General features: G+C 54.9%; 1 protein-coding gene across 5 annotated transcripts; it reads right to left on the bottom strand.

Moving 5' to 3' along the window:
• Positions 1-3737: 3737 nt before the first annotated feature.
• KCTD15 (potassium channel tetramerization domain containing 15) lies at positions 3738-22722 on the bottom strand. 5 transcript variants are annotated; one of them, XR_010131948.1, is made up of 8 exons: positions 22545-22719; positions 20771-20869; positions 19019-19117; positions 18218-18393; positions 12503-12647; positions 7945-8250; positions 7459-7706; positions 6596-6707 (listed from the first exon to the last, which is right to left on the bottom strand). XR_010131948.1 is itself a non-coding variant. In XM_019016497.4 (7 exons), the coding sequence occupies exons 3-7, from the start codon at positions 19088-19090 to the stop codon at positions 6549-6551; spliced, it is 858 nt and encodes a 285-aa protein (XP_018872042.1). In that variant the 5' UTR covers positions 19091-19117; positions 20771-20866; positions 22545-22722; the 3' UTR covers positions 3738-6548. The 5 variants fall into 5 exon arrangements, 4 of the variants coding, with proteins under 4 accessions (XP_018872042.1, XP_004060515.1, XP_018872040.3 ...); XM_019016497.4 differs by lacking the exon at positions 7459-7706 and having other exon boundaries at positions 3738-6707; positions 20771-20866; positions 22545-22722; XM_004060467.5 differs by lacking the exon at positions 7459-7706 and having other exon boundaries at positions 3738-6707; positions 22545-22720.
• Positions 22723-23348: the final 626 nt, after the last annotated feature.

The following is a 23348-nucleotide window of genomic DNA, read 5'->3' as shown; positions in this document are numbered from 1 at the left end:
CCTGAGAGGTGGTTCTCTCTACATGCAAATCAATGCTTTTGGGGTAATCCATGTTCAGTGTCATGACGAAGTGGAAAACTGCAATGTGGTCTCTCTTCCTGTTAAATTTACAGAGCTTCAAGTACACAATTGAAAGTAAACAATTCCTGGCCGGGCGCAATGGCTCACACCTGTAATCCCAGCACTTTGGGAGGCCAAGGTGGGAGGATCACTTGAGGCCAGGAGTTCAAGACCAGCCTGGCCAACAAAGCAAAACCCCGCCTCTACTAAAAATACAGTAATTAGCTGGGCGTGGTGGTGCACACCTGTAATCCCAGCTACTCGGGAGACTGAGGCACAAGAATCGCTTGAACCCAGGAGGCAGAGGTTGCAGTAAGCCAAGATTGCACCACTGCACTCCAGCCTGGGCAACGGAGTGAGACCCTGTCTCACAAAAAAAAAAAAAAAAAAAAAGAAGAAGAAAAAAAGTGAACAATTCCTGTGCATAAACAAATGTCTGCTCCAAGCCTCATGAGCTATCTTGCCCTCCCAGGCACCTGCAGTGCTTGGCATATGCTGGCCACCAATAAATGGTGCTCTTGGGTGGTTGTGAAGATAAGGATATTTGCAGGGAAGCAGGGACCCTTTGCAAATCAACATCCAAAGCCTCAACAGATACATCAGCGCCCCTTTCCAAATCATGACTTTTCCTCAAAAAGCAAAAACTCTATTCAACATATCCTTCCACTGGGGGTGGAGATAAAAACACAGAAGGTTCTCTTTCCCTGAGGGTAAACAGCTACCAACAGGCAGTCATGCCTGGATGCACAACCTCAGGGGTGGGCCCCTCCCCAGGAACGAGCCCCCAACTCTGCCTGCAGCTCCTAGGTCTGCAGAGCTCACCATGGGCCCAGCAGGGCTCTGCTTGTCTAGCTTTGGGGCTTGCAGGAAGAGAGCTCCTGAACCAGATCCAGGGATTAGCCTGGGATGTGGCGGGGTAGGCTTCTCTGGGGCTGGGGTTTGCCTTCCAATGAAAGCTCACAGAGAAATGTCCCTGGGCTTACAGAGGCCATGGCTGCGAGAACTCGCTGGTTGTGAGATCCAGAAAGAGCAGAGACGCACTCTTCTTTTCTGACCTTCAACCTTCCCTGGGGTTGTGTTCCATTTGGGTCACCTTAGAAAACTCTGGTGCTTCTAAGAGAACATCAGCGCTAGTCTTGGTGCTGGCAGGAAGCTGTCCTTAGCTGTCACCAACACTTTTTTCTTTCTCTTAGTCCACAAAGCATTACCTTACCTCACCAGTCCTCCAGAGAACATCGGGGCTGCCTAGAATGTGGTGACAGGAGTGAACTCTTAATGGAAAGGGGTTCTGGAGGGAATGTTTCTGTGCCTCTCTGCCCTAGTTGGTGAATTTAGCAGTTTAACCTAAATACAGTTGTTCCTGGATAGACCTTCCTCCAAGCAGGTGCTCTAGACCATCTTTTGTCTCGGGCTTTATGTTGGACATTAGAGCTTTATCTTTGTGATGCCTTTGTAGGTTTCTCTGGATACTGACAAGAAACTTCATTTGATCTAATGAGAAACCTCTCACTAATAAAGGCAGGAGCTGCTTTTGACACATATGCATTCATATCATCTTTCTATTCTTACCATTTTTTTTTTTTTTCTGTTTTTGAGAAGGAGTCTCACTCTGTCACCCAGGCTGGAGTGCAGTGGTGAGACCTCGGCTCACTGCAACCTCTGCCTCCCAGGTTCAAGCGATTCTCCTGCCTCAGGCTCCCAAGTAGCTGGAACTACAGGCACGCACCGCCATGCCTGGCTAATTTTTGTATTTTTAGTAGAGACAGGGTTTCACCATGTTGGCCAGGCTGGTCTCGAACTCCTGACCTAAAATGATCCACCCACCTTGGCCTCCCAAAGTGCTGGGATTACAGGTGTGTGCCACTGCACCTGACCCTATTCTTACCATTCATTCTAAGCAAATCCATTTGTAGAAAATTTTAAAATTTGTGGCAGTTAATGATGTGGGCTTTTACCCTATACAGTGACCCAGACTCTTCAGTGCAGGTAACTGCACATCAAATCTCCCATCAGAGATAAGACAGCTGCCAGCCCCTGATCTCCAGGTGAGGGCAAGCCCTCTCTCTACAAGGAAACTCCTCCTTTGGGCGGGGTTGGGGTGAGCAAAGAGAGCCACCCACATTCTCATCACACATGTGACAAGACCAATATTACTTGGCTGACTTGAGCCTTGTGGCTAAACACATTGCCTACCCCCCTTGAGATGGCCATCAACCTGTGACATCCTACTTCCTACAACAGCTACATCAGCCCAGATGTCAGACTCCATCCAGGCCAGCGGCTGCCTTCTCTGGCCATCAGTTGTCCCTCTAGCTCTGTCTAGACCTCCCTATTGTTTTGAACTGAGGCAGATTTCCTGCCTCCAACTGAATATCCCCTGGCAGTTTCCCACTTTTGTATTTTCCACCTTGTCATCTACTTAGGAGAAATTGAGTATCTTCCAGGGCCAATGCAGCCATTTTCCTGTCTCTGGAGAATCAGGAGGGAAGGCAGGGCTTGATGGGATGGGGCCATCTTGGCAGACAGCATTGCCTCGAGAACATGGGTTGGCCTCTAGGGAGGGGAAGTGGGCAGGCTCTGCTAGGCTTAGTCAAGTTAAATATTATCTTGATCAGTGGCTCAATGGATATAGTTTCCCCATTTCTCACATCTGTGCTTCCCTTTTTTTTTAATTAATTAATTTTTTTTTATTTTAAGATGGAGTCTCGCTCTGTCGCCAGGCTAGAGTGCAGTGGTGCGATCTCGGCTCACTGCGACTTCTGCCTCCCGGGTTCAAGCGATTCTTGTGCCCCAGCCTCCCGAGTAGCTGGGACTACAGGCACATGCCAGCACACCCAGCTAATCTTTTTTTTTTTTTTTTTGTATTTTTAGTAGAGATGGGGTTTTGCCATGTTGGCCAGGCTGGTCTTGAACTCATGACCTCAGGGGATCCACCCACCTCGGCCCCAAAGTGCTGGCATTACAGGTGTGAGCCACCACACCCAGCCGTGCTTTCTCTTTTTAATTTTATTTATTTTGAGACGGGGCTTGCTCTGTTGTCTAGGCTGGAGTGCAGTGGTGTGAACATGGCTCACTGCAGCCTCAACCTCCTGAACTCAAGTGATCCTCCCACCTCAGCCTCCTGAGTAGCTGGGACTATAGGCACATGCCACCATGAGTGGCTTATTTTTAAATTCTTTTGTAGAGCTGGGGTCTCACCAAATTGCCCAGGCTTGTTTTGAACTCCTGTGCTGGAGCAATCCGCCCGCCTCAGCCTCCCAAAGTGTTGGGATTACAGGCATGAGTCACTGTGACCCGCCCACTTTCCTTCTTTTGAATGTTAGTGGTTTGGTCCACAGATATATATGTATGCAACACCAACATAGTGCAACATGCTCATCACAGCCTGAACACTTGAGTCCAGGCTTGGGGGTCTGGAGAGGTAAAGGGAGGCCATGCCTGTACCGTCTTCGCCCCCAGATCTGCCAACAGCATGTGCACTGAGCGCCTAGAGACAACGCTGCTGCTCTCTGGTCGGTCCTCAAATCAGGAAGCTTTGGGATTTGGGACTTGGGATGTTAAGGTCCTACTCAGTAGCCACACCAGGTCCCAAGTGTGGGGAGTGGTGGTTCCCGAGGACCAATGCTGGAGTACCTGATTGTGGCTGCTTCTGTGAATTACAAACCAAGGGCTAGAGCTGTAATTTATAAAATATCCTTTATTTATTCTAAGGAACAGTCAAGCAGTAGCTTTAAAAAAAAAAAAAAGACACATTTTTTGAAAGATATTCTTAGTGTTGTGACCTGGCATTGGGCCCCCTGTGAGCGGGACGGTGGCTGAGACCGCCTGCCTGTGGCTTTGCGAGTTCTCTGCACTCACTGGCAGGGGTTTGGTGGGAAATTGGGAAGCTTTGGCATGGTTCTGTCCAGTTGCTTATAACCAAGAATAATGAGTTTTGAGGTTTACAAAGAGCAGAAGTAACATTTATACTGCTGGCATTTGACAAAAGATTGCTTATAATATACTCATTCCAGGAAGTGTAAAAATGCTTTAAAGGAATGATAATTTGTACTTACTGTTTATGGGGACTAGATATATTAGAATTATAGCATCATTATGGGAACATAGTGTTTCCCTATAAATTCAGAAATTCTCTGGTTGATGTAAAATCATACTTCCTGGTTTTACTTAATTAGTAAAGAAATAAATAAATTAGAGTAACATATAGTCAGGTAGAGTTACTCCTTTTTCCCCTTCTTTATTAATAAATTTTATTTTTAGCACAATCATTTACCCAAAAAGAGAATTTGAGAATGTTCGAGAATCTCTACCACTCGGTAACCATGCTGGCTGTTATATCAGAAAAATCCATAAACATACACAGCAGCGAGCTGTTTTCACAAGACTTCCTTGCTAATAAACACAACACTTTCTCCTCCACTCAGATGGGAGCCTCAGATGCCAAAACGCAGATGTGCCAACTATAGGCTCGTTGCTAAGCAGAGAAACCTATCAAGTTTGTCCAGCAAATTCGATTGTACAGTGGGATGGCGTCTGCTCTGCGGCCTTGGACAGGGAGCCACTGGTCTGTGCTGCTGTCCCCTGAGGCAGGTCGAAGCTGGTGGCCCTTAGGGGGCAGGTAAAATGGTTCTCATGGGTTAGAACATAAGGGCTTTGAGAAAAATGCAAAAGGTCTCATTGAAATTGGAGGCCTATGTGAATCTGTTTACATAGAGGCATACTGAGATCTCGTTCTGTGCTTAGGTGAACTGCAGGTCTCACGCTGGCTGCGTGACTTGGTGCCCCCTAGCTGGCTGAGCCACTGCCTGCCACCTCCTCATACCATTACGTGGGGGTCTAAAGAGGACACCATCCCCAACCAAAGAATAGTGAGAGAGAAAATCCCAAACATTTGAGACAGGGTTCAAAAGCACCCAGACGCCTTCTGTCTCTTTCCCAGTTCCCATCTGGCTAGGGACTGTGAATCAGAATTCAGAATCTGTGCTGCCCTGAGGGGACAGGCACCCAAATGCAATAAATAACACCAAGCTCAGGACCCAGCCACTGACCTTCCCCCACCACTGCTGCGGGTTATTCCTCGATGGGAACTGAAGGATCCAAGGGAGGAATCCGTTCCGCCCCCAAACCTTCCTGCACAACATCGAATGTGGGAGTCTGGCTGCTGCTTCTGCACAGGACAGAGCCTCCAGTCTTTTGCTTGAGAGCATCATTTATGGCATGGACTGGGAACGCAATGTGTTCACACAAATGCACGACAATTGTACATCAGCATCTTTACAATATTAAAGGAGCCATATACAAGTCTACAGCCATTGTACACAGGATGGTGATGGCTGGGGAGCCCCGCCCACCAGTCCTCTGCAGTTTCTCCACCGGAGAACACTTGGGGAGCTGTCACAAGGCCAGGGGGGGTCCATCTTTGGGCCTGTCGTGGGGGAGGCAGCAGGTCTGCAAGGACTCCTCAGGGCCAGTCCTCACTGGAATCGGGGGTCAAGAGCGCCAGGTCTGCCTGTGTCTGGGTCTCATCGGCAGGCTAGTGTAACAACGTTAATTAAAACTGTGCATATTCGCATGAGAAAACTGGAGCTGGGGATGGCTCCCTGAGCTGGGGACCTAGAAGACGCTGCTGACAGATGGGCCCCTTCATGGTGGGGCCCATCCCTGAGGTAAGGTGCAGCCCTGAGGCTGGTCCGAACGGGAGGAGACTTCTCCAGCAGCCCAGGTGCCAGTCCACACAGACAGGACCGGAAGCCCCCGGGCAGCAGGAGGTCAGGTGACCCGGGGAGTGCAGCCTGAGCCCCCAATGGCAGCAAACGTGAAGGTCTCAGGTGGTTACAGAGTCACTCAGCCCTCAGGCCCCCACCACTCTCCTCCCAGCAGCCCTGCAGCACACATCCCTGCATCTGTCCCGAGAGCCCCAGCCCTGCAGGCATCTGGGCCTGAATGCCAGGCAGCTGGTCCACCCTGCAGCCATGCTGCACGTCCGACTGAGAACTGAGCACCAGATAAAGAAGCGTTGGTCCTTGTCAGCCTCTCTGACTTTTGCAGTTAGGGCTGCATCCATTTTAAATACTGTAGAAAAATAAGCCATCTCGGACGCTAGGAGACCCGCCAGAGTCTGCCCCGCGTGGAGAGGGATAAACAGCTCCTCTGAAGTAGCTGCAGACGGCTCTTCCGACCCCGCCCCAACAGGCCCCGGGGCCTCAGAGGATGCTGCGCCAGGCTGGGAAGCTGAGGGGCTGGGAGAGCTGGCAGCAGAGATCCCACCGCTGCATCTCTGGGTCGCATCAACAGTCCTTCTGCAGGCATGCCTCCAGCATCCCACGTTCTGTTGCCATGACACTTGGGACCCTGGTGCTCGCTGGGCCAGCTTTGGACCCTCCAGCCTCACCCTCGGTCTCATGCCCACGGCCAAGTATACACAGGCAGAACTCCCCAGCACTGTTTCCAGGTCCCTGGGGGGGCCCAGGTGGGCACTGAAGCAGGGCCTAGTCCAGGGGTTCCTGCTTGATTCGAACAGCAGTGGGGGTGGGCTGCGGCCGCCGCTCCTCCCGGCAAAGCACATACTCGCTGAACTGGGAGGAGTCCACACCGCCCCCACAGGACGCAGCCACGCTGAAACCCCTCTGGAACAGCCGCTCCAGGACCTGCCCAGGAAGAAACAGAGGTCATCAAGGCCAAGCTGCAAGAAGACACCTGGCTTGGCCTGGCAGGGAGGTGGGTGCCTGCTGGGGCAGCCAGCAAGGGCACCTTCTCCTGTGACTATCTCAGTCTTGCTCACTGACAAAAGTCCCTACAGAACCACGTGCTGGGTTCCACCACCAGAGGGACAGAAGTGGCCAGGCCCAGTGACCCCTCAGGTTAGCAAACCTAGTTGGACGACCCCACCCAGGCCACCATCCTGCTGCCCTCAGGGCCTTGATTCCAGGAGGCAAAAAGAGGCTTTGGGTCCCTTCTTTATTCTGTAGGGTGTAACCTATGCCCTCTATCCAGACACATGGCCCCAAGTGTCCTCCCTGAGTCCTGCCCCAATAATGGAGAGTTCCCTGTCCTTCAGCCGCTAGGCATCCACCAGCTTCCCTGAGCTGTGCATTCCAGGTGGTTTGAAGCCTGGGGGTGCATCAGCTCGTGGGAGCTCTGGAGGGAGAGAAAAAGGAGAAGTCCTCTCAATATTTGAGTCTCTGCAGGCGTCCACAACTACGTGGGTTTGTGCCTCTGTGAGGGTGAGGTCTGATGACTGCGTGTAACACCCGTCTCCTGCAACTAGCAAGTTCTGACCGACAGGCTGTGGAATGCGTGCACATGGGGCCCTCTTCCCTGCAAAGCCCATTCCACCCTAACCCGGAAATGTGCCAAGCTCTTGGGTCTGCGAAGAGCTGTTGGAAAATAGGCCCTCACTCCATCTGAGCTGTCCAATTCTTGGACCCATCCAGGAAGAGCTGGTCCAGGGATTCTCTTGGCAGCTGGTGGGTGCCTGCGACTCCCAGGTCAGCAGGGAGAGGGAAGGGGCTCCAGGCGACCTTTCCACTCAGCCTCTGTCCTGCCTCGCCTGTTGCCCGGGTTTAATTCGAATCCAAAGTCAGACTCTGGGTGTCAAATGAAGCACGCTTTGCTGAAAATACTCTGGGCCATTTTTATAGAACATCCTTTTGGAAAAAAAAAAAAAAAGTACAGATCGATTTTTTTAAGTCCATCCCCCAGGCGCCATCATTTAATTATGAGAGGGACATAAATTATGCATCAACACATTGTTGCCTTTTTTGTAGGATGGCACGGAGGGCTTCACCATTTCAGGGATCGCGCCTCCCTCCAGCTCACTCTGCCCCTGGAGGGCTCCGCGGACGCCGGAGGTGCGGCGGGGAGGGGGCAGCGTGCAGCCCTCACCTGTACCGAGTTGAGCCGGCAGTAGCCGTTGAGCGGGAAGCGGATGACGTGCGTGGGGTCCTGGTTCCAGCCGGCGTTGACGGAGTTGCACATGACGTCTCCGGTCTCGGGGAAGACCTCCTCGATGAGGGCCTTCTCGCCGCTGAGTGCGATCCGCTCGCCCAAGTCGGGCGTGACGCGCACCACCAGGCAGTCACAGGCCCGGCTGCGGCGCCGCTGCTCCTGCTCCTGCTGCCAGCGCTCCAGCTCGCGCACCATGGGCTGGAGCTGATAGTAGCGCGCCTCCTCGTACAGCAGACTGAAGTCCTGGGGACAGGCGCACAGGGTGTTGATGTGGGTGTCGGAGTAGGGGCGGTGAGGGAAGGGGGGAAGGGGGAGAGGGGAGGCGGCCTGCCGGTTCCAACCAATTCTGCAGGAACTGCGACTCGCAGGGTATTGTGTGGACTGGGCCGGTTGCACCCATTGTACACATGGGGCAACTGAGTGGTTTGCAAGTATAAAGAACCTAGCCTTGTCCCAAGGGCAGCCGCTGATGTGCACCTGTGCCAGCCCCCCTGAGCCCTTCCATCTGGCCCCAGGCACTGGGCAGTGAAGCCTCCCCATGGAAAGACCTGGAAGCTCCACTAAAGGACGAGGCTGTGCCTATGCCTGTGGACCTGCTGCTGCCTTAGAATCCCACTGAGAGAAGAGATCATGCTGGGCACAGGGCAGCCGGGCCTAGGAGTTCACAGCCTACCTGGAAGCAAAAAAAGTTCTTCTCCAGCCAGGCCCGCCTGGGTCAGATTTTCAGCTTCATCATCAACCGGCCCTGAGACCTCTAAACCTCTATTCCTAACTGAGCGCCTCAGTTTTTTGTTGTTGTTGTTGTTGTTGTTGTTGTTGTTTTGAGACGGACTCTGTCACCCAGGCTGGAGTGCAGTGGCTCGATTTTGGCTCACAGCAAACTCCACAATTCTCGTGCCTCAGCCTCCCGAGTAGCTGGGACTACAGGTGCCTGCCACCACACCCGGCTAACTTTTATATTTTTAGTAGAGATGGGGTTTTCCCATGTTGGCCAGGCTGGTCATGAACTCCTGCCCTCATGTGATCCACCTGCCTTGGCCTCCCAAGGCATGAGCCACTGTGCCCGGCCTCAGTTCCCTTATGTATAAAATGGACATAAACAACCAGCTCAGAGAATGAAAGTGAGGATCAAAGGATGCAAGATGTGCCAAGTGCCTGGTCCAGCCCCTGCCCAAACAGGCAGAGTGTGATAAAGTGTCCAGGGAGGGGAAGCCCGCCCCCTGCCAGGCAGCCCCCTTCTGGGCTAAGCAGCCTCACACAGACTGTCCCTCAGGCACTGATACTGGCCCCATGCCCTGGGCCACATATGCACACCATACACGCTCACACACACCCACCCCACTGGGAATGGCCAAGGTCCCATAGGTCCCATGACTCATGCCTGAAGAAGAGGCAAGGAAGCCCAGCCCCCTGACCTACAGGCCCTAAGTCCCTTCCACCTGCTGGTCCTGGCTTTTGGAACCGCCTGGAGGGAGGCCTAGATTCTAACCCTGACCTCTGGGCCTGTCATCGGTCAGTGGCCCATCCTGCCTCTCCTGCCCCATGCAAGGGCTCCTCAGGGCTCTATCCTGGGCCTCTGCTCTCTCCACTCTCACTTGCTCCTGAGATTTTTATTTTATTTTCTTTAGACAGGGTCTCATTCTGTAGCCCAGACTGGAGTGCAGTGATGTGATCATAGCTCACTGCAGCCTTGAACTCCCAGGCTCAAGGGATCCTCCTGACTCAGCCTCCCGAGCAGCTGAGACTACAGGCATGAGCCATCATGCCAGGATAATAATAATAATAACAATAATAATTATTTGTAGACACAAGGTCCAGGCTGGTCTGGAATTCCTGGGATCAAATGATCCTCCTGCCTTGGCCTCCCAAAGCACTGGGATTACAGGTGTGAGCCACCTCTCCTGGCCATTCTCCTGAGATTTTAAATGACAACTGCATGACAGACAACCCCATCTTTTGTCATGGCCCAGAATTTCTCCATCTGATGCCCCACCAGCTCTCCCATGCAGGGGCAGAAACCCCACTCCCACAGCCTGGTCCACCCCGGGCCTCAACTTACCAACTCAGAATTCAAGCCACAAGTCCCGGGGCACCTGCAAGAGGCCCTTTACACTACCACAATCACGTGCTTTTGCAGCTTGCTTGCTTGTTTATTTACTTACTTATGAAAAGTAAATAAATTACTTTTAAAAAACTTTAAAAGTAAAGTTTATTTATTTACTAATGAAACCTTGCTCTGTCGCCCAGGCTGGAGTGCAATGGTGCGACCTCAGCTCACTGCAACCTCCGCCTCCTGGGTTCAAGCAATTCTCCTGTCTCAGTCTCCCGAGTAGCTGGGACTACAGGTGCACACCACCACACCCAACTCATTTTTGTATTTTTAGTAGAGATGGGGTTTCACCATATTGGTCAGGCTGGTCTCGAACTCCTGACCTCAGGTGATCCACCTAAATCGGCCTCCCAAAGCACTAGAATTACAGGTGTGAGCCACCGCACCCGGCCTTTTTTAATTAAAAAACAAATTTGTATAGACAGCATCTTGCTATGTTGCCCAGGCTGGTCTTGAACTCCAGTCCTCAAAGGATCCTCCCCATTCGGCCTCCCAAAGTGCTGGGATGACCAAGTGAGCCACTGTGCCTGTACTAAACAGAAGTCTGATGTGCCACCTTGCTCCATCTTCTCTATCTCCATCCTGGTCCATCCAAAGCCTCCACCCAGCCTCCCTTGGCCTGGGGAAGGGGCCTTATCCATAACTGCCTCACTGCACCCACCCCCACCCCTCTCTGCCTTCTTCCCCATCCAACAGCCAGAGAGATCTTCCCAATTTGCAGATCTGACTGCCCTTCCCCTGCACACACCCCTTCCACTGCATTCAGAGTTAAATGCCAGGCACTGGGCCACCCGCCAAGGTCCTGACATCAAACAGCAGCCTCCTTTCCTGACCTTCCCCTCCCAGTCCATAAAGCTCCAGGCTTGATACCTTCTTGCCAGTTCTGGAATGCATCAAGCCATCTGCCACCCCCATCCCCTGCACCAAGGCCCTCACACCTGTTTGGCCCCGTTCTGCCTTCACCACCCAGATGAACATCATTTCTTTCAAACCCGCCCAGCCCAGGTCACATGGACTTCAAGTTCAGTATATGTCTGCCCGCTAGCTAGACTGTTAAGTGTTGTAGGGAAGGTCCTAGTGTGTGTGTTTCACTGTTTTCAGCCTGAATTCAGAGGCTGACACTCAGTAACTGAGCTGGATGAAAGACAAGGCCCCAGGGCTACTGGTCCTCTGGATAGAGGAAGGAATGAAGGAAGGAAGGACAGACATTTGCTAGTATTAATACATGCCAGTGTACCCCAGGCCTGAGTTTCCTTCCTCCCAGAGTCCCTGACATGTGGGAGGGGCTCAGCACTGAGGCATGACCCAGGGAACCAGGTCACCTGCCCTGATGGGCTCACCCTGAGACCTGGGGGTTAACCTTTTGTTTAAAGGGTATCTGTTTGGTCATCAGGGCTTTTCTCCCTGCAAATTGCCCAACACAGAACAGATTTTTTTTTTTTTTGAGACAGAGTCTTGCTCCGTCATCCAGGCTGGAGTGCAGTGACGTGATCTCGGCTCACTGCAACCTCCGCCTCCACCTCCTGGGTTCAAGAGATTCTCCTGCCTCAGCTTCCCAAGTGGCTGGTATTACAGGCACCCGCCACCATGCCCGGCTAATTTTTGCATTTTTCTTTTTATACTTTATTTTTTGAAGTCTAATTACAGCCGTCCTTTTCTTCCTCTTTTTTGAGACGGAGTCTTGCTCTGTCGCCCAGGCTAGAGTGCAGTGGCACAATCTCGGCCCACTGTAACCTCTGCCTCCTGGGTTCAAGTGGTTCTCCTGTCTCAGCCTCCCGAGTAGCTGGGATTACAGACCTGCCACCACGCCTGGCTAATTTTTCTATTTTTAGCAGAGATGGTGTTTCACCATCTTGGCCAGGCTGGTCTCAAACTCCTGACCTGGTGATCCACCCGCCTCGGCCTCCCAAAGTGCTGGGATTACAGGCGTGAGCCACCGCGCCAGGCCTAATTTTTGCATTTTCAGTAGAGATGGGGTTTCATCAAGTTGGCCAAGTTGGTCTCGAACTCCTGACCTCAAGTGATCCACCCACCTTGGCCTCCCAAAGTGCTGGGATCACAGGCATGAGCCACTGCACCCAGCCGATGGAACAGATTTATGAACCTCTAACTACTATAACGCTGGCACGCGCCCATCCTTAAACACGACAAATGTTCAGCTGGGATACGTTCTCCAGCTTGATTGTTGTTATATACCCTGATAAATAAGCTAAAAATGTGAGAAAACAAAATTAGTTTAGAAAAACTGATTTAGCCCTCGGCTTCATCGTTTAACTTTTTATGGTTACCATGACAACCAGGGGTCCATTTATTAAGTCACAGCGTCGTCCCCTGTGTAATGCCATCACACAGGCAGTGCAGGGGGGCCGCCAGCCACAGACTTACCTTAAAGTCATCTGGAAGCAGCAGCTTGGACGTCCGCAGGAAGCTCAGGACGTAGCGGAAAATCTCCCCATCCCGGTCAATGAAATAATGTTGCTTCAAACTGTCCAGGACAATGGGTTCAGTGCCATTGAAGAGGCGGCTTATCCTGGGAGAGACAGGCGAGGTGGGATGTCTGAAGGGATGGGGACAAGTCTGCCTGTCTTCCCACACCCCGCCCCCACTCCTGAGGGCCCACACGGCTGGAGGGGCGAGGGACCTGACATGGGTGACTCTGGAACTGTTCCAGGCCTGACAACATCTGCACACACCTGGGGCAGCCAGGCTACAGTTAACAGGACACACCACACAACCTGCCTACACCCGCAAGTCACAGCCAGAGAGGGACACACCCAGCTGTACACACCAGCCTGCCAACACATGTTATGTTACAGGCCTGGAAAGCTATAGCAAGACACAGGCACCTTACCCCCTACACACAAACCAGCTGGTCACAGGCCTGGTGCACACACCCTTGCCAGACAGACTCACCCAGAAAATGCACATGAACCATCCAACACCCCAGCGAACAGCCACACACCCAGTAAATGAGCCAGGACATACATCCCACCCAACCCATGTAAACGAGTGTGAGACACAACAGGCCTGTGCAACAGGCACAGGGTCACACGGTCCCTTCCTTCCCAACACACACATATCACGCAGACCCAGACACATCCAGGAAAGGACATACACCTGTCAACACCAGGCACCCAGAGACATGACGGCACAAATCCCCCACTGCCGCTCACTCAGGGAGCCCACAGGGAGAAACAGAGGCAGACAGGAGGGATGGCAAGTGTGCCACAGCACACACATGCAACAGGGCCCTTGCACACATGCCACAACACAGGCATACACACACGCCAGTGTGTACGCACACAGAAACCATGCACACACATGCACCACAGTGCATACATATGTGCACACATGCCAGAGCGTATGCACACCACACCTAGTGGTGGCGGATGGGGATTGGAGAGAAGGCAGGTGCCGGTACCCTGTCCTCTGAAGGGCAATGGTTCTAACAAATGCAAGACCAGGAGAAGGGTCTTGGGGAGCCCCTGATGCCTGTCCCTGTCCACTCCGGGGAGAAGGAGCCAGGCCTCAGAGCCAGGGCTGATACCACCTCCCCAGTGCCCAGGGTGGCCAGCTCTGGTTTGGCAACTGCCCTGGCAGACCCCAGGTCGAGCTATGGATAACTAGGAACCCTAAAGAGGGGTGGGAGTAGCCAAGGGCTTGGTTTGGGAACAGGAGGGAAGTTGGCATCATTTCCCCAAAGGCAGCACCACCACATCCTTCAGCAGGCAGGGCCACACTCCTGCCCAGCTGGACCCTGCCAAGGTGGCAGTTTCTCTGCACAGCTGGGAGAACAGTAGTTCCAACTTGGGACCTAGGCTTCCCAGCCCGGCCTGCACACAATCTGGAGCCTAAGCCCCTCACTCTCTGCCTGCACCAGCAGGGACCCCTGCAGGGATGCCCCCTGTTCCAACAGCAGCCCACTCCTCTGTCCACTCCAAGTCAGCCGCCTCCAGGGCCCTGCCCCACTGCCACTTGCACCCAGGACACACTAGCTGGGCAGGAGCTGAGGGAGTCAGAGCCCCCAAGTCTGCCCTCAGGGCCTCCCGTCCACACCATCCTATGCTCTGATGGCCCGGCACACTCAATGCATCAGCCATGATGGTCTGCCCGGGTATGGAGTCTCTCGGAACATGGTGCAGGTTTCTGTCCTAGCAGGGTAGTATAAAGGGCACGGTTTAGCTGGGCACCGTGGCTCACACCTGTAATCCCGGCACTTTGGGAAGCTAAGGTGGAGGATTGCTTGAGGCCAGGGGTTCGAGACCAGCCTAGGCAACACAGCAAGACCCCATCTCTACAAAAAATTTAAAAATTAGCTGGGTATGGTGGCATGCACTTGTAGTCCACTTGGGAGGCTGAGGTGGGAGGATCACTTGAGTCCATGTGTTTGAGGTTGCAATGAGCCGAGATCACACCACGTACTCCAGCCTGGCCAAGAAAGACAAACGCTGTCGCTTAAAAGAAAGAAAGGGGCAAGGCTGTCTCGTGGATGGGCATGGGGAGGTCAGAGTCTGCTGTGAGCCCGAGTCTGTGGACCCAGAGCTGCAGCCGCCCAGATACAACTCATCTCAGAGCTCCAAAGACCGATGAGCCCTGTCAACCCCCTAGGCCTGGTGCCAATGGCACTGCAGGTCACAGCCCCTGCTGGAAAGGCTGTGGGTTCCACAGCTGGCTCCAGTTACGAAGGCCCTAGGACCTGACCTAGCAGAGCGTGGGCATCCAGATGTCAGAGTGAGGGCCACCCAGCATTCCTGGAGACAGATGGGTCTGGCCCAGGCTGCCAGATACCATGGGCAGTGGTTGGCAGGTGGCTGAGGTCCATGTGTGGCACCGGTGGGAAGTAAGAGCTACATCCAAGGTGAGTCAGCAGATCCAAACCCTTGGCCTCCCTGGGAACTCTCCCCACCCTTCCCAGTGGAGCTCCAAAGTCCATGTGAGCAGGCAGCATTCTAGGCCTGGCTGAGTTCCCAACCCTTCTGACATCAGGTCTGGCTGAGGCTCTAGCTGGCCCTGTTGGTCTAGAAGACTCCTGACGCACCCACATTCCAGGGCTGGATGGGTTCTAGGTTGTCTCATCGGTCCAAGTTTAGAAGGTTTTCCATCTGCCTTATTTCAGGACAGGCTGATTCTAGATCTTTCCATGGTTCAGTATAGGCTCCTGGATCAAGCGGCAGCTGCACTGCCTCTCCCAGGACAGAGGCCTTTCACGCCCTCCGCGTCTGAGGCTGCAAAGGACGTGAGCAGGTTGAGGAAAGGTGAGGATAATCACCATGGAGGAGCCCCCAGCCATTCTCAGCCCTGCAGGTATGAGTTCCCAGCTCTGTCAGGGGCTCCACGTTCCCTGTGGAAAACGGCCCAGGCCACCCTCTGAGAGAGGCTGCAGGGTTTGAGGGGCCGGCTTCCGAAGTCCTCCATGAAATGAGGTGGCCAGTTCACGCTGCAGCAGGTGGGACCCTCAGGGGCAGAAAAGATGCCTCCAACCACCTGCCCTGTGTGCACAAGGGGGAGCATCAGGATGGCCTTCGTCTTCTTATTTCCTTTTTTTTTTTAAGCTCTGGCTCCAATTTCCTGGCTGTTTCAGGCACCAGGTTTTAAGAGTTCTGAAGCTCCTGGCCATCTTCATTTGATGCTTCCCATAATCAGGATGGATGTCAGAGTGTGGCTGTGATGGCGGCAGCTAACGGGGGTCAAGCAGGCAGGACACCAGCAAGGGGGCTGGCCCAGGGAATCCACTCCCAGCCCCGGCTGTGCTCGGCTGTCTCGGGTGAGGACCAGTGACTGCTCCTAGGCAGACCAGAGGAGTCACCCAGCACGAGACTCTCCAGCACCCAGGCCACCCCAACCGCCGAGACCCAGAGGCTCAGGCAGAGTTCTCAGGGGAGCCGAGGGTAGAGGTCCCAGCTTTTACAATGCTGCCTAGGGCAGGTCATCTTCACCATCCAGAAACCCCCTGAGGACCATAGCACCCTTAGTCCTCCATCTCCAGGTGTCTCCTAGATCAGTGACACTGGGTGAGATTGATTTTTTCCAGAATTGGTAGAAAACTGCTTATATTATAATAATCCACTACAAGAAGGACAAGAGAGATCTGAGGGGCTCTTGCCAGCACAGCTGCCTGACCCACTTCTCAGGCCCCCCTGGCCCCCTGTCCCCTGATTGTCCTGCAGGTCAGCCATCCCTGGCCTCTAGTCCAAAGCTTCAGGCCTACAGAGCACCCCCACAGCAGCCAGAGGCCACCCAGGCAGAACAACAGATTCACCTTGAGCCCCAGCCCTGGGGAAGAACGAACATAGACTGCCACCCCTTGGGCACACCAGGAGGGTCCCAAGTGCCAGATCACAGGGCCACAGGGGCCCTAGCTCCCCATGAGAGCACATCCCACAGCAGAACAAAGCAATGGGTGAGCAGCACAGTGGGGCTGGGTGGGGGGAGATGGCCCCCTGCCCTCCTGCTCTCAGGCAGCAGCCAAGAGCCCAGAATGAGAAGCCTCTCCCACCCGCCTCCCCCAGGGCCTGGGCTGTGATTACTCCAGACAGGCAACTCTCCGATTTCAGGAAACACTCTTCAGAGAGGGTTGTGGGCAAAGGTTTTATGAATTTCACTCACAAACGTCGTCAACCGATTAAGGGATGATCTATCTCAAACAACTCGGAGATGCCGCAGAAGGCAAAATGGAAATTAAATAAGCAGAATCTACCTCCCATCCTAGACAGGGCTCTGTGAGTGAGCACACAGGCCAACACTGCTGACCTGGCCCCGTGGCTCTTGTCCCCACCCCACAAGCCCCAAGGCCACAGGGCCCCAGGCTGAGTCTCTGTCCACCTGGGGTACTGGAACACCAGTCACCATCTGTACCCTAGACTCTCCGAATTTGGAACTAGACACTGCACCCATTTCCAGTTTTTCCTCCTCAAGGGACCATGCCTGCCCCTGCACAGGCTCCCCTGCAGCCCCAACAGGCTTGGAAAGCCACCTCCGCGCACTACCATCCATCCTCCCTGCTCTGAGGAACCACACCGGTGACAATGCAGCCTGCCGTGTATGCTCCCCAGAGATGATCCCTCAGTATCTGGGGCATTAATTAACTCCTCCTGTTATTTCAAATGCATAACACAGGGGTGATGCCCACAGCCTTGGCCCTCCCACGCTCAGCCTTCAGCAGCCCCAGGGGAGCGATGACCGCCTCTCTGTGCCAAGAGCAAACATCCTCGGCTGAGCAAGCTGCTCAAGACCCACCCTACTCAGGTCAGCCCTGCTGCTGTGCCAACGGGGAAAGCAGGTCCCTCACCCAGGAGAGAAACACCCTGCAGCGAAGAGCAGGAGAGTTGGCAGCACCCAGCACCCCAAACCTCTCGCAGGCCCAAGGGCCTGGGCAGCCTGTAAGTTCAGCAGCATGGAGGGTGCCTGTGAGCCCCCAACCAGGGTCCTGGCCAGAGACCCTTTATCCACTGATGAGGTATGTGATTCATTCCTAGCTAGTCACTGCAGCACCAGCTCCAAGGGAAGCCTGCTGCTAGCCTCTAGGGCCCAGCAGTGACCACTGAAAATGACAAAGATGGCACACTGCAGCTCACTGCAGCTCCTCCTCCCTCCCCTTGTGAATTTCCCAGGGGTGGAATAGAAAATAGGATTAAATACCCACCCCCATACCCCCAAGACTTACCTACTCAGTATCACTCACAAATGACCCCCTGCAGGGGCCAGGCCTAAGTCTCGCTCCAGAGGAACCTTGAAGGTACGTGAGACTCCCCAGCCTGCTGCACGTGAGACTTGAAGGTACGTGAGACTCCCCTGCCCGCTGCCGGCAGGCTCAGGCTGGGCTGGCTCTGAATAAGCCCTAGTCCCCTGCAGGTGGGTCAGGAGCTCCATCTTGCACTACCAATGCTGCCAAGTCAGGGTCACAAGCCTCTGTGCATAGCAGCTTTCAACAGGCAGACTTGGACTCCCCAACCCTAGCTCCCTCAGGCTGTGTCAGCTTGTGCACCCTGGAGACCCTGGTGGGTGGAGTGACAGTGGGGAGAGACCCCACCCCCTAGGCAGCAGATTACAGATGCTGCCCTGACCCACACATGCCTGATGTTTCAAGGGGCTTACTCTTACCTGGAGTCAGGGTACTTGGTGAGCGTGGCCAGGCTGCTGGTGTACATGTGGCCGCCCACATCGATGTGCACAGGTGCATTGGACTTGGTGAGCTGGGCTGGCAGGGGGATGCCCTGGGCAGCCAGGGGAGAGACAGGTGACCGGGTGAGAGACAGCCGGGACATGTTTCCTCCCTCCTACAGATGGAAACAAAGCGGAACACAAGATTTTCTCCACAACACAGCCATGCACTCCCTTTATTGAGAGTGTGATCACAGATCTAATCAGATCACTTCTGCCCGTGCCTGATCACATATTCAGCTGACAAATTATGGCCACCACTGTAATTAAGTGTATTTGCATCATTTTCTTCCAAGTACCAGAGGGAAAAAGAAAGATGCTTATTAGCAATAAGAAATCAAGAAAAAAAATTTTTCAAGGTGTCAGCCTCCAGGGGCATAAAACAAACTGCCAAATTCTAATTAAAGGTCGTGGGCTTATGTGTTAGATGTGAAATATCCCCTGACAAACGAATCACCAATTTGTGAATTGAGATTCAGGGGTTTTTTGCAAGTTTGTCTCAGTAACGAGACACCTCTAAATTAGTGACTTCCTCAGCACCTAAGGCGTTGAGTTTTATACATGTAGTAAATTTCACATCAAATTAAGAGCATTTTTGTTTCAAAAATACATAATCCTACAGCCAGTCAACAGCCACCTTGAGTGTCATGGCCCCAAGGAAGGACAGCCAGTAAACAGGCGCTGGGGAAGAAGGGAAAGAGGGAAGCCCCGGCAGGGACCCAGCCCACCCTGCAGGCTCACCGCGGTGCCAGTGCCGGTGCTGCTGTGTGTGTGAAGCGAGGACCCACTCGGCCGCTCCTTGCGGTGAGGCATCTAGGCTTCCATCCCTGCCCAGAGTATCTGCGGGAGGCATCGACAAAACCAGAGAAGGCTTATTCCTCACAGTCATCTACCATGGGGTCAAAGACACTTAGAACTGTCCTTTCTGCATGCTCTCTAAGACCCTGCGAGGTACATGCCGCCCTCCCTGATTGACTCCACCGCCACTACCTCTCTATCTGTCTCCACACCCCAAAGCAGGCCTGCAGGCTGTAGCAGATGACACACACATACATGCACACACACACAGTCACACTCACACATGTGTTTTCTGGGCAGCTCCATGTCTGCTAATTCGGCTAATGACAGCACTGAAACATATGCTCACCATTATTGCCCCAAAATATTTCAGAACAAATCAGATTTTCCTGGTATTTTCGTTTCAAGCCATGTTACCAAGCGTCTCTCCTCTTGCAACAGCCTTGTGGACCAAGGCTCAGAAAGCACCCCTCACCCTTCATGGGCCAGGGAACCTAGGACCTCTCTTAATACCATCCCCATGGTGATAAGATACAGCTTGCATCTGGCCAGACACAGGGAAGCCGTTCAGCAGAAGTCCAGGCACACGGATGAGGGCAAGTCACTTGGGAAGCCACCTCTTCTCTGTGGCTCCCAACAGCAGAGAAAACCTGTCTTTGTTTGCCTAGTCTGTACCTCACAGTTTCTCCCCAGACTCCCAGAGTGGTGTTGTCTATGCCTAATGCATTCCAGACCCCTCAGGATCACATACCCCCAAGGCATCAGGAGATGGCCAGGAGGAAGCACAGAGCAAGCAGATCAGCCAATAGACCCTTTCTACTGCTCCTCCCAAGAGGCACTCAGTAACTCTCCTCTGTGCCGTAGTCACCTGAAATAAGATTGTCCCTCAGTCCCTGGAAGCCACACCCAGGGGCGCTTTGCAGGCCCTATGCAGGAGGGGAAGAATTCTGCAGCCCCGTTCACTGATTTACAGCTGTCTCAAAAGGGAGGAAAGAGGAGATTTGCACGTGAATAGTCACCCCCCTTCACACATCCACAGACACTGGCTTCCACAAACCTACCCTGGACGTCTCTCGAAGGTTTAACCTTTAAGAGAGAAACCACGTGAAATTCTTGGGACCCATGGGATTGCTTTTTCCCATTAAAACTCTGGGATCAAAATTTGTGCCTTGAAATTCAATATCCAATTTTAATCCAACGAGAATCAAATCCTGCAAATGTAAGCAAGGTTGCTCTCCCTGAGTGCCCGGGCAAGTTTCCTGACATAAAACTGGGGTGGGAGGTTGCAATGGGCAGACAGTGATGTTTAATATATACCCTCACTGGGGCCTGTGGACTCAGAATCCACTGCTTTTGGCATTCCTGAGTTCTAGAAGCTTAAAAAAACAAAACCAGGTCACTTAGCTCAAGGAGTTCTGAGAACCAAAACAGACCTCAGGAATGGATTATCCTGCCCTAGGAGGCTCTGCTGGGGGAGGAGTCAGAAGGGAAGACGCGCTGAGGATAAACTGAACAGGAAGGAATTCTGGCTGAAATTCTATCAAAGCGGACTGCAAGATGTTTTCCCCAATACCAGGACGCTATTCCAAAGTGACGTGAACACCAAGCCTCCATCACAGAAGCCGCTCCACTCTGTTCTTAGCCCCTTTTCCCTCCCAAGCACAACCTGATGTTCATGGCAAGCCAGAAACTTACCGTTGGAAGCCCCAGGCTTTACGCCTTGCCGTGAATCTCCAAGGTTTCCCCCAACGAGCGCATCCGTGCGGGACCACGACCCTCTTCCCGAGACCACTGCTTAAGTCAGAAGCACAAAAGTGGGTGCAGTGAGAGATACAAGTTCATTCCACCAGCACCAGCATCAAACCCACCACCCAGCCCCAGTGCGCCCTGGCCCGCCTGTTGCAGGGGCCTCAGCGATAGCGGTCGGGAGGGCCCACAGGTTTCCAAACTGGCCCGGTAGTGACCCGCTTCTCCAGCTGCGGCGGGAGACCCGGGTCCCTGCCCGCCCGCCGCCGAGCCCCGCCCGCCCGAGCAGAGAGAAGTGAGCAGAATGCCACGCTCATTTACACACAAAATGATTTTGTGTCCCATTGCGCTCGCAGTTGTTCGGCTCTCTGGGGGTGATTAAACTGGCTGAGCTGCGGCAACTTGAGACGATTTCACTAAATCGCTTCTTCGTGAAGTCGTTTCTTTGCTAAGCTGTTATTTTAACCATAAAAGGTAAACAGAAGGCGCCTCTCGAGCTCCCCTCGGCTCCGCACTCAGGGCGCTGGCCCGGGGCGAAAGTCCTGGGGGCCTGCACAATTGTCCCAGGGGTGGCCCCGGAGAGGCAGGCGGGCCACCTGGTGCGCGCCAGCCTCCCCACCACCCCCCCGCCTCCGCCGCGGAGCCAGCCGGCCGGTGTGAACTTAGGGGCGACGGGAGACGGCTTGGGCCAAGGCTGGAGGCGCCGCGGGGCGGGGTGGCCGCGGCACCCGAAGCGCCGGGCTGGGCTGGGAGGGGTTGCCGCGGAGGCGGGGCGGGGACAAAGTTAAATCAAGAGGCAGACACTTGGAGACCACAGATGGGAAGCTCGCCTAATTAAGGACGTAAAAGCGCTTTTGTTCTCAAAGTTTATTGTTGCCGGGATTAAAAAAAATTAATTGAAACTAATGCTGTTATTCACTCGTGCAGTTAAATTCCTTCATGCACATTTGAGATACGGAGCGAAAACTTGAAGCTTATCTTTCTGCAGTCGCGGGTGGGGGCCGCCGGAAGACAGAAAGGCGCTGCAGCGGCGGGGGTCCGCCCCCGGGTGTGTTTGCGAGTGTGTGCCGGGTGCGCGCGTCCAGGTCAGGGGGTGCGGGCGGGCAGCGGGGAACCGGATCTGCAGGCGGCGATCCCTCTCATCGCGGCCCCTCTCCCAACCCCAAACCCTGCGCGCCCGGGACCACCACCAGCGCGACAGCCCCTCCTGCCAGGTTTCGGACTCGTGGGGTGGGCGTCAGAGGACGCACATCTGTCCCACTGGAGACTTTCTTTCTCTGATTTTGGGCGCCAAGCCGTGCCTTGTGCATCCCGAAGCCCCAGTTGCGTGAGCCCGTTTCTGACCCCGGAAACTCGCCAGCTCTGCAGGGCGCTCGGCCCAGAGCAGGGGCCAGAGTGCGGGGACCTGCACAAGCGCGCGCGCGCGCGCGCACGCACACACACACACACACACACACACACACCGCGCGGCAGAAAGCTCCGAGACCGCCCGCGTGGGGAGGGTCCACCCGCGGCCAGGACCAGCCCACGTGGGCAACCCCACTCTTGCACCAGGCCTTTGTGCTGGGCGCCCCCGCGCCGCCAGCCCCCGCCGCCCAGCAGAGGGACAAAGCGGCCGCCCCCGCCCAGGTCCGGACCCTGGCCGGGCGACTTTCTCGGTATCGCAGCCACTTCGGGGCAGGGGTGCGCGGCTCTGAGCGGTGGCCGCCCGCGCTGAGCTTACCTCGGAGCCGGAGCGGCAGATCGGGCTCGGGCGCAGCCCCCGCCCCACGCAGCTGCCGGTCTCGGGCGCCGGGCGCCGGGCGCAGCTTCGCCGCCTATGCTCGCTGCGCGGGTCGCTCCGGTCTCGTCCTGGAGTTACTTTCTCTCTCGCCCCCAACCCTCCCCCCACCCACCCCTCCCGCCCCGGCCCCCGCTTCGCGCGGCCCCTCGCGGCGCGGCGCGCCGGGGCCTCCCCTCCCCACCCTCCCCTCGCCTCCTCCCCTCTTCGCGGCCGCCGCCTCCGCCGCCGCCGCCTCCTCTTCGCGCCGCTCTCCGGCTGCCCTCCCGCCGCTCCCACCTCCTCTCCTCCCTCCTCTGTCTCCGGCGGCCTCCCTCGATTGCTGGAGAGAAAACCAGCCCCCCACTCCAGCCCCTAGCCAGCGCCTCGCCGCGGCCCAGCCCGGACGCAAAGGGCAGCGATCCGGCCCCAAATTACCCAGCGCGAACGGGCGCGCGCGGCGACTCCTGGCTCGGGGCTCGGCTGCGCCGCGGGGCAGAGGATTAGAGTCGCAATTAGCTCCGCGCGCCCGCGCCTGGCGACAAAAACGCGCCGTTTCCCCTCCTTTCGCCGGGCGATCCCCACCCGCCTCTCCCGAAGCCCGCGCCTTCCCGCCGGGGCCGCGGCCAGGACCCTCCCGGGAGCGGTGCGCCCAGGCCCCAGCGCCCTCCGCGGCCCAGCCCCCCGCCCCCCGCCGGCCGGCCACGCGGCGCCCGGGCCTCCTCCGGGCTCGGGGAGGGGGCGGGGGAGAGGCTGATTTTAATCATT

Source organism: Gorilla gorilla, chromosome 20 (genome assembly GCF_029281585.2).
Source record: "Gorilla gorilla gorilla isolate KB3781 chromosome 20, NHGRI_mGorGor1-v2.1_pri, whole genome shotgun sequence".
Lineage (NCBI taxonomy): Eukaryota > Metazoa > Chordata > Mammalia > Primates > Hominidae > Gorilla > Gorilla gorilla.
This window is presented reverse-complemented; position numbering and strand designations above follow the sequence as displayed.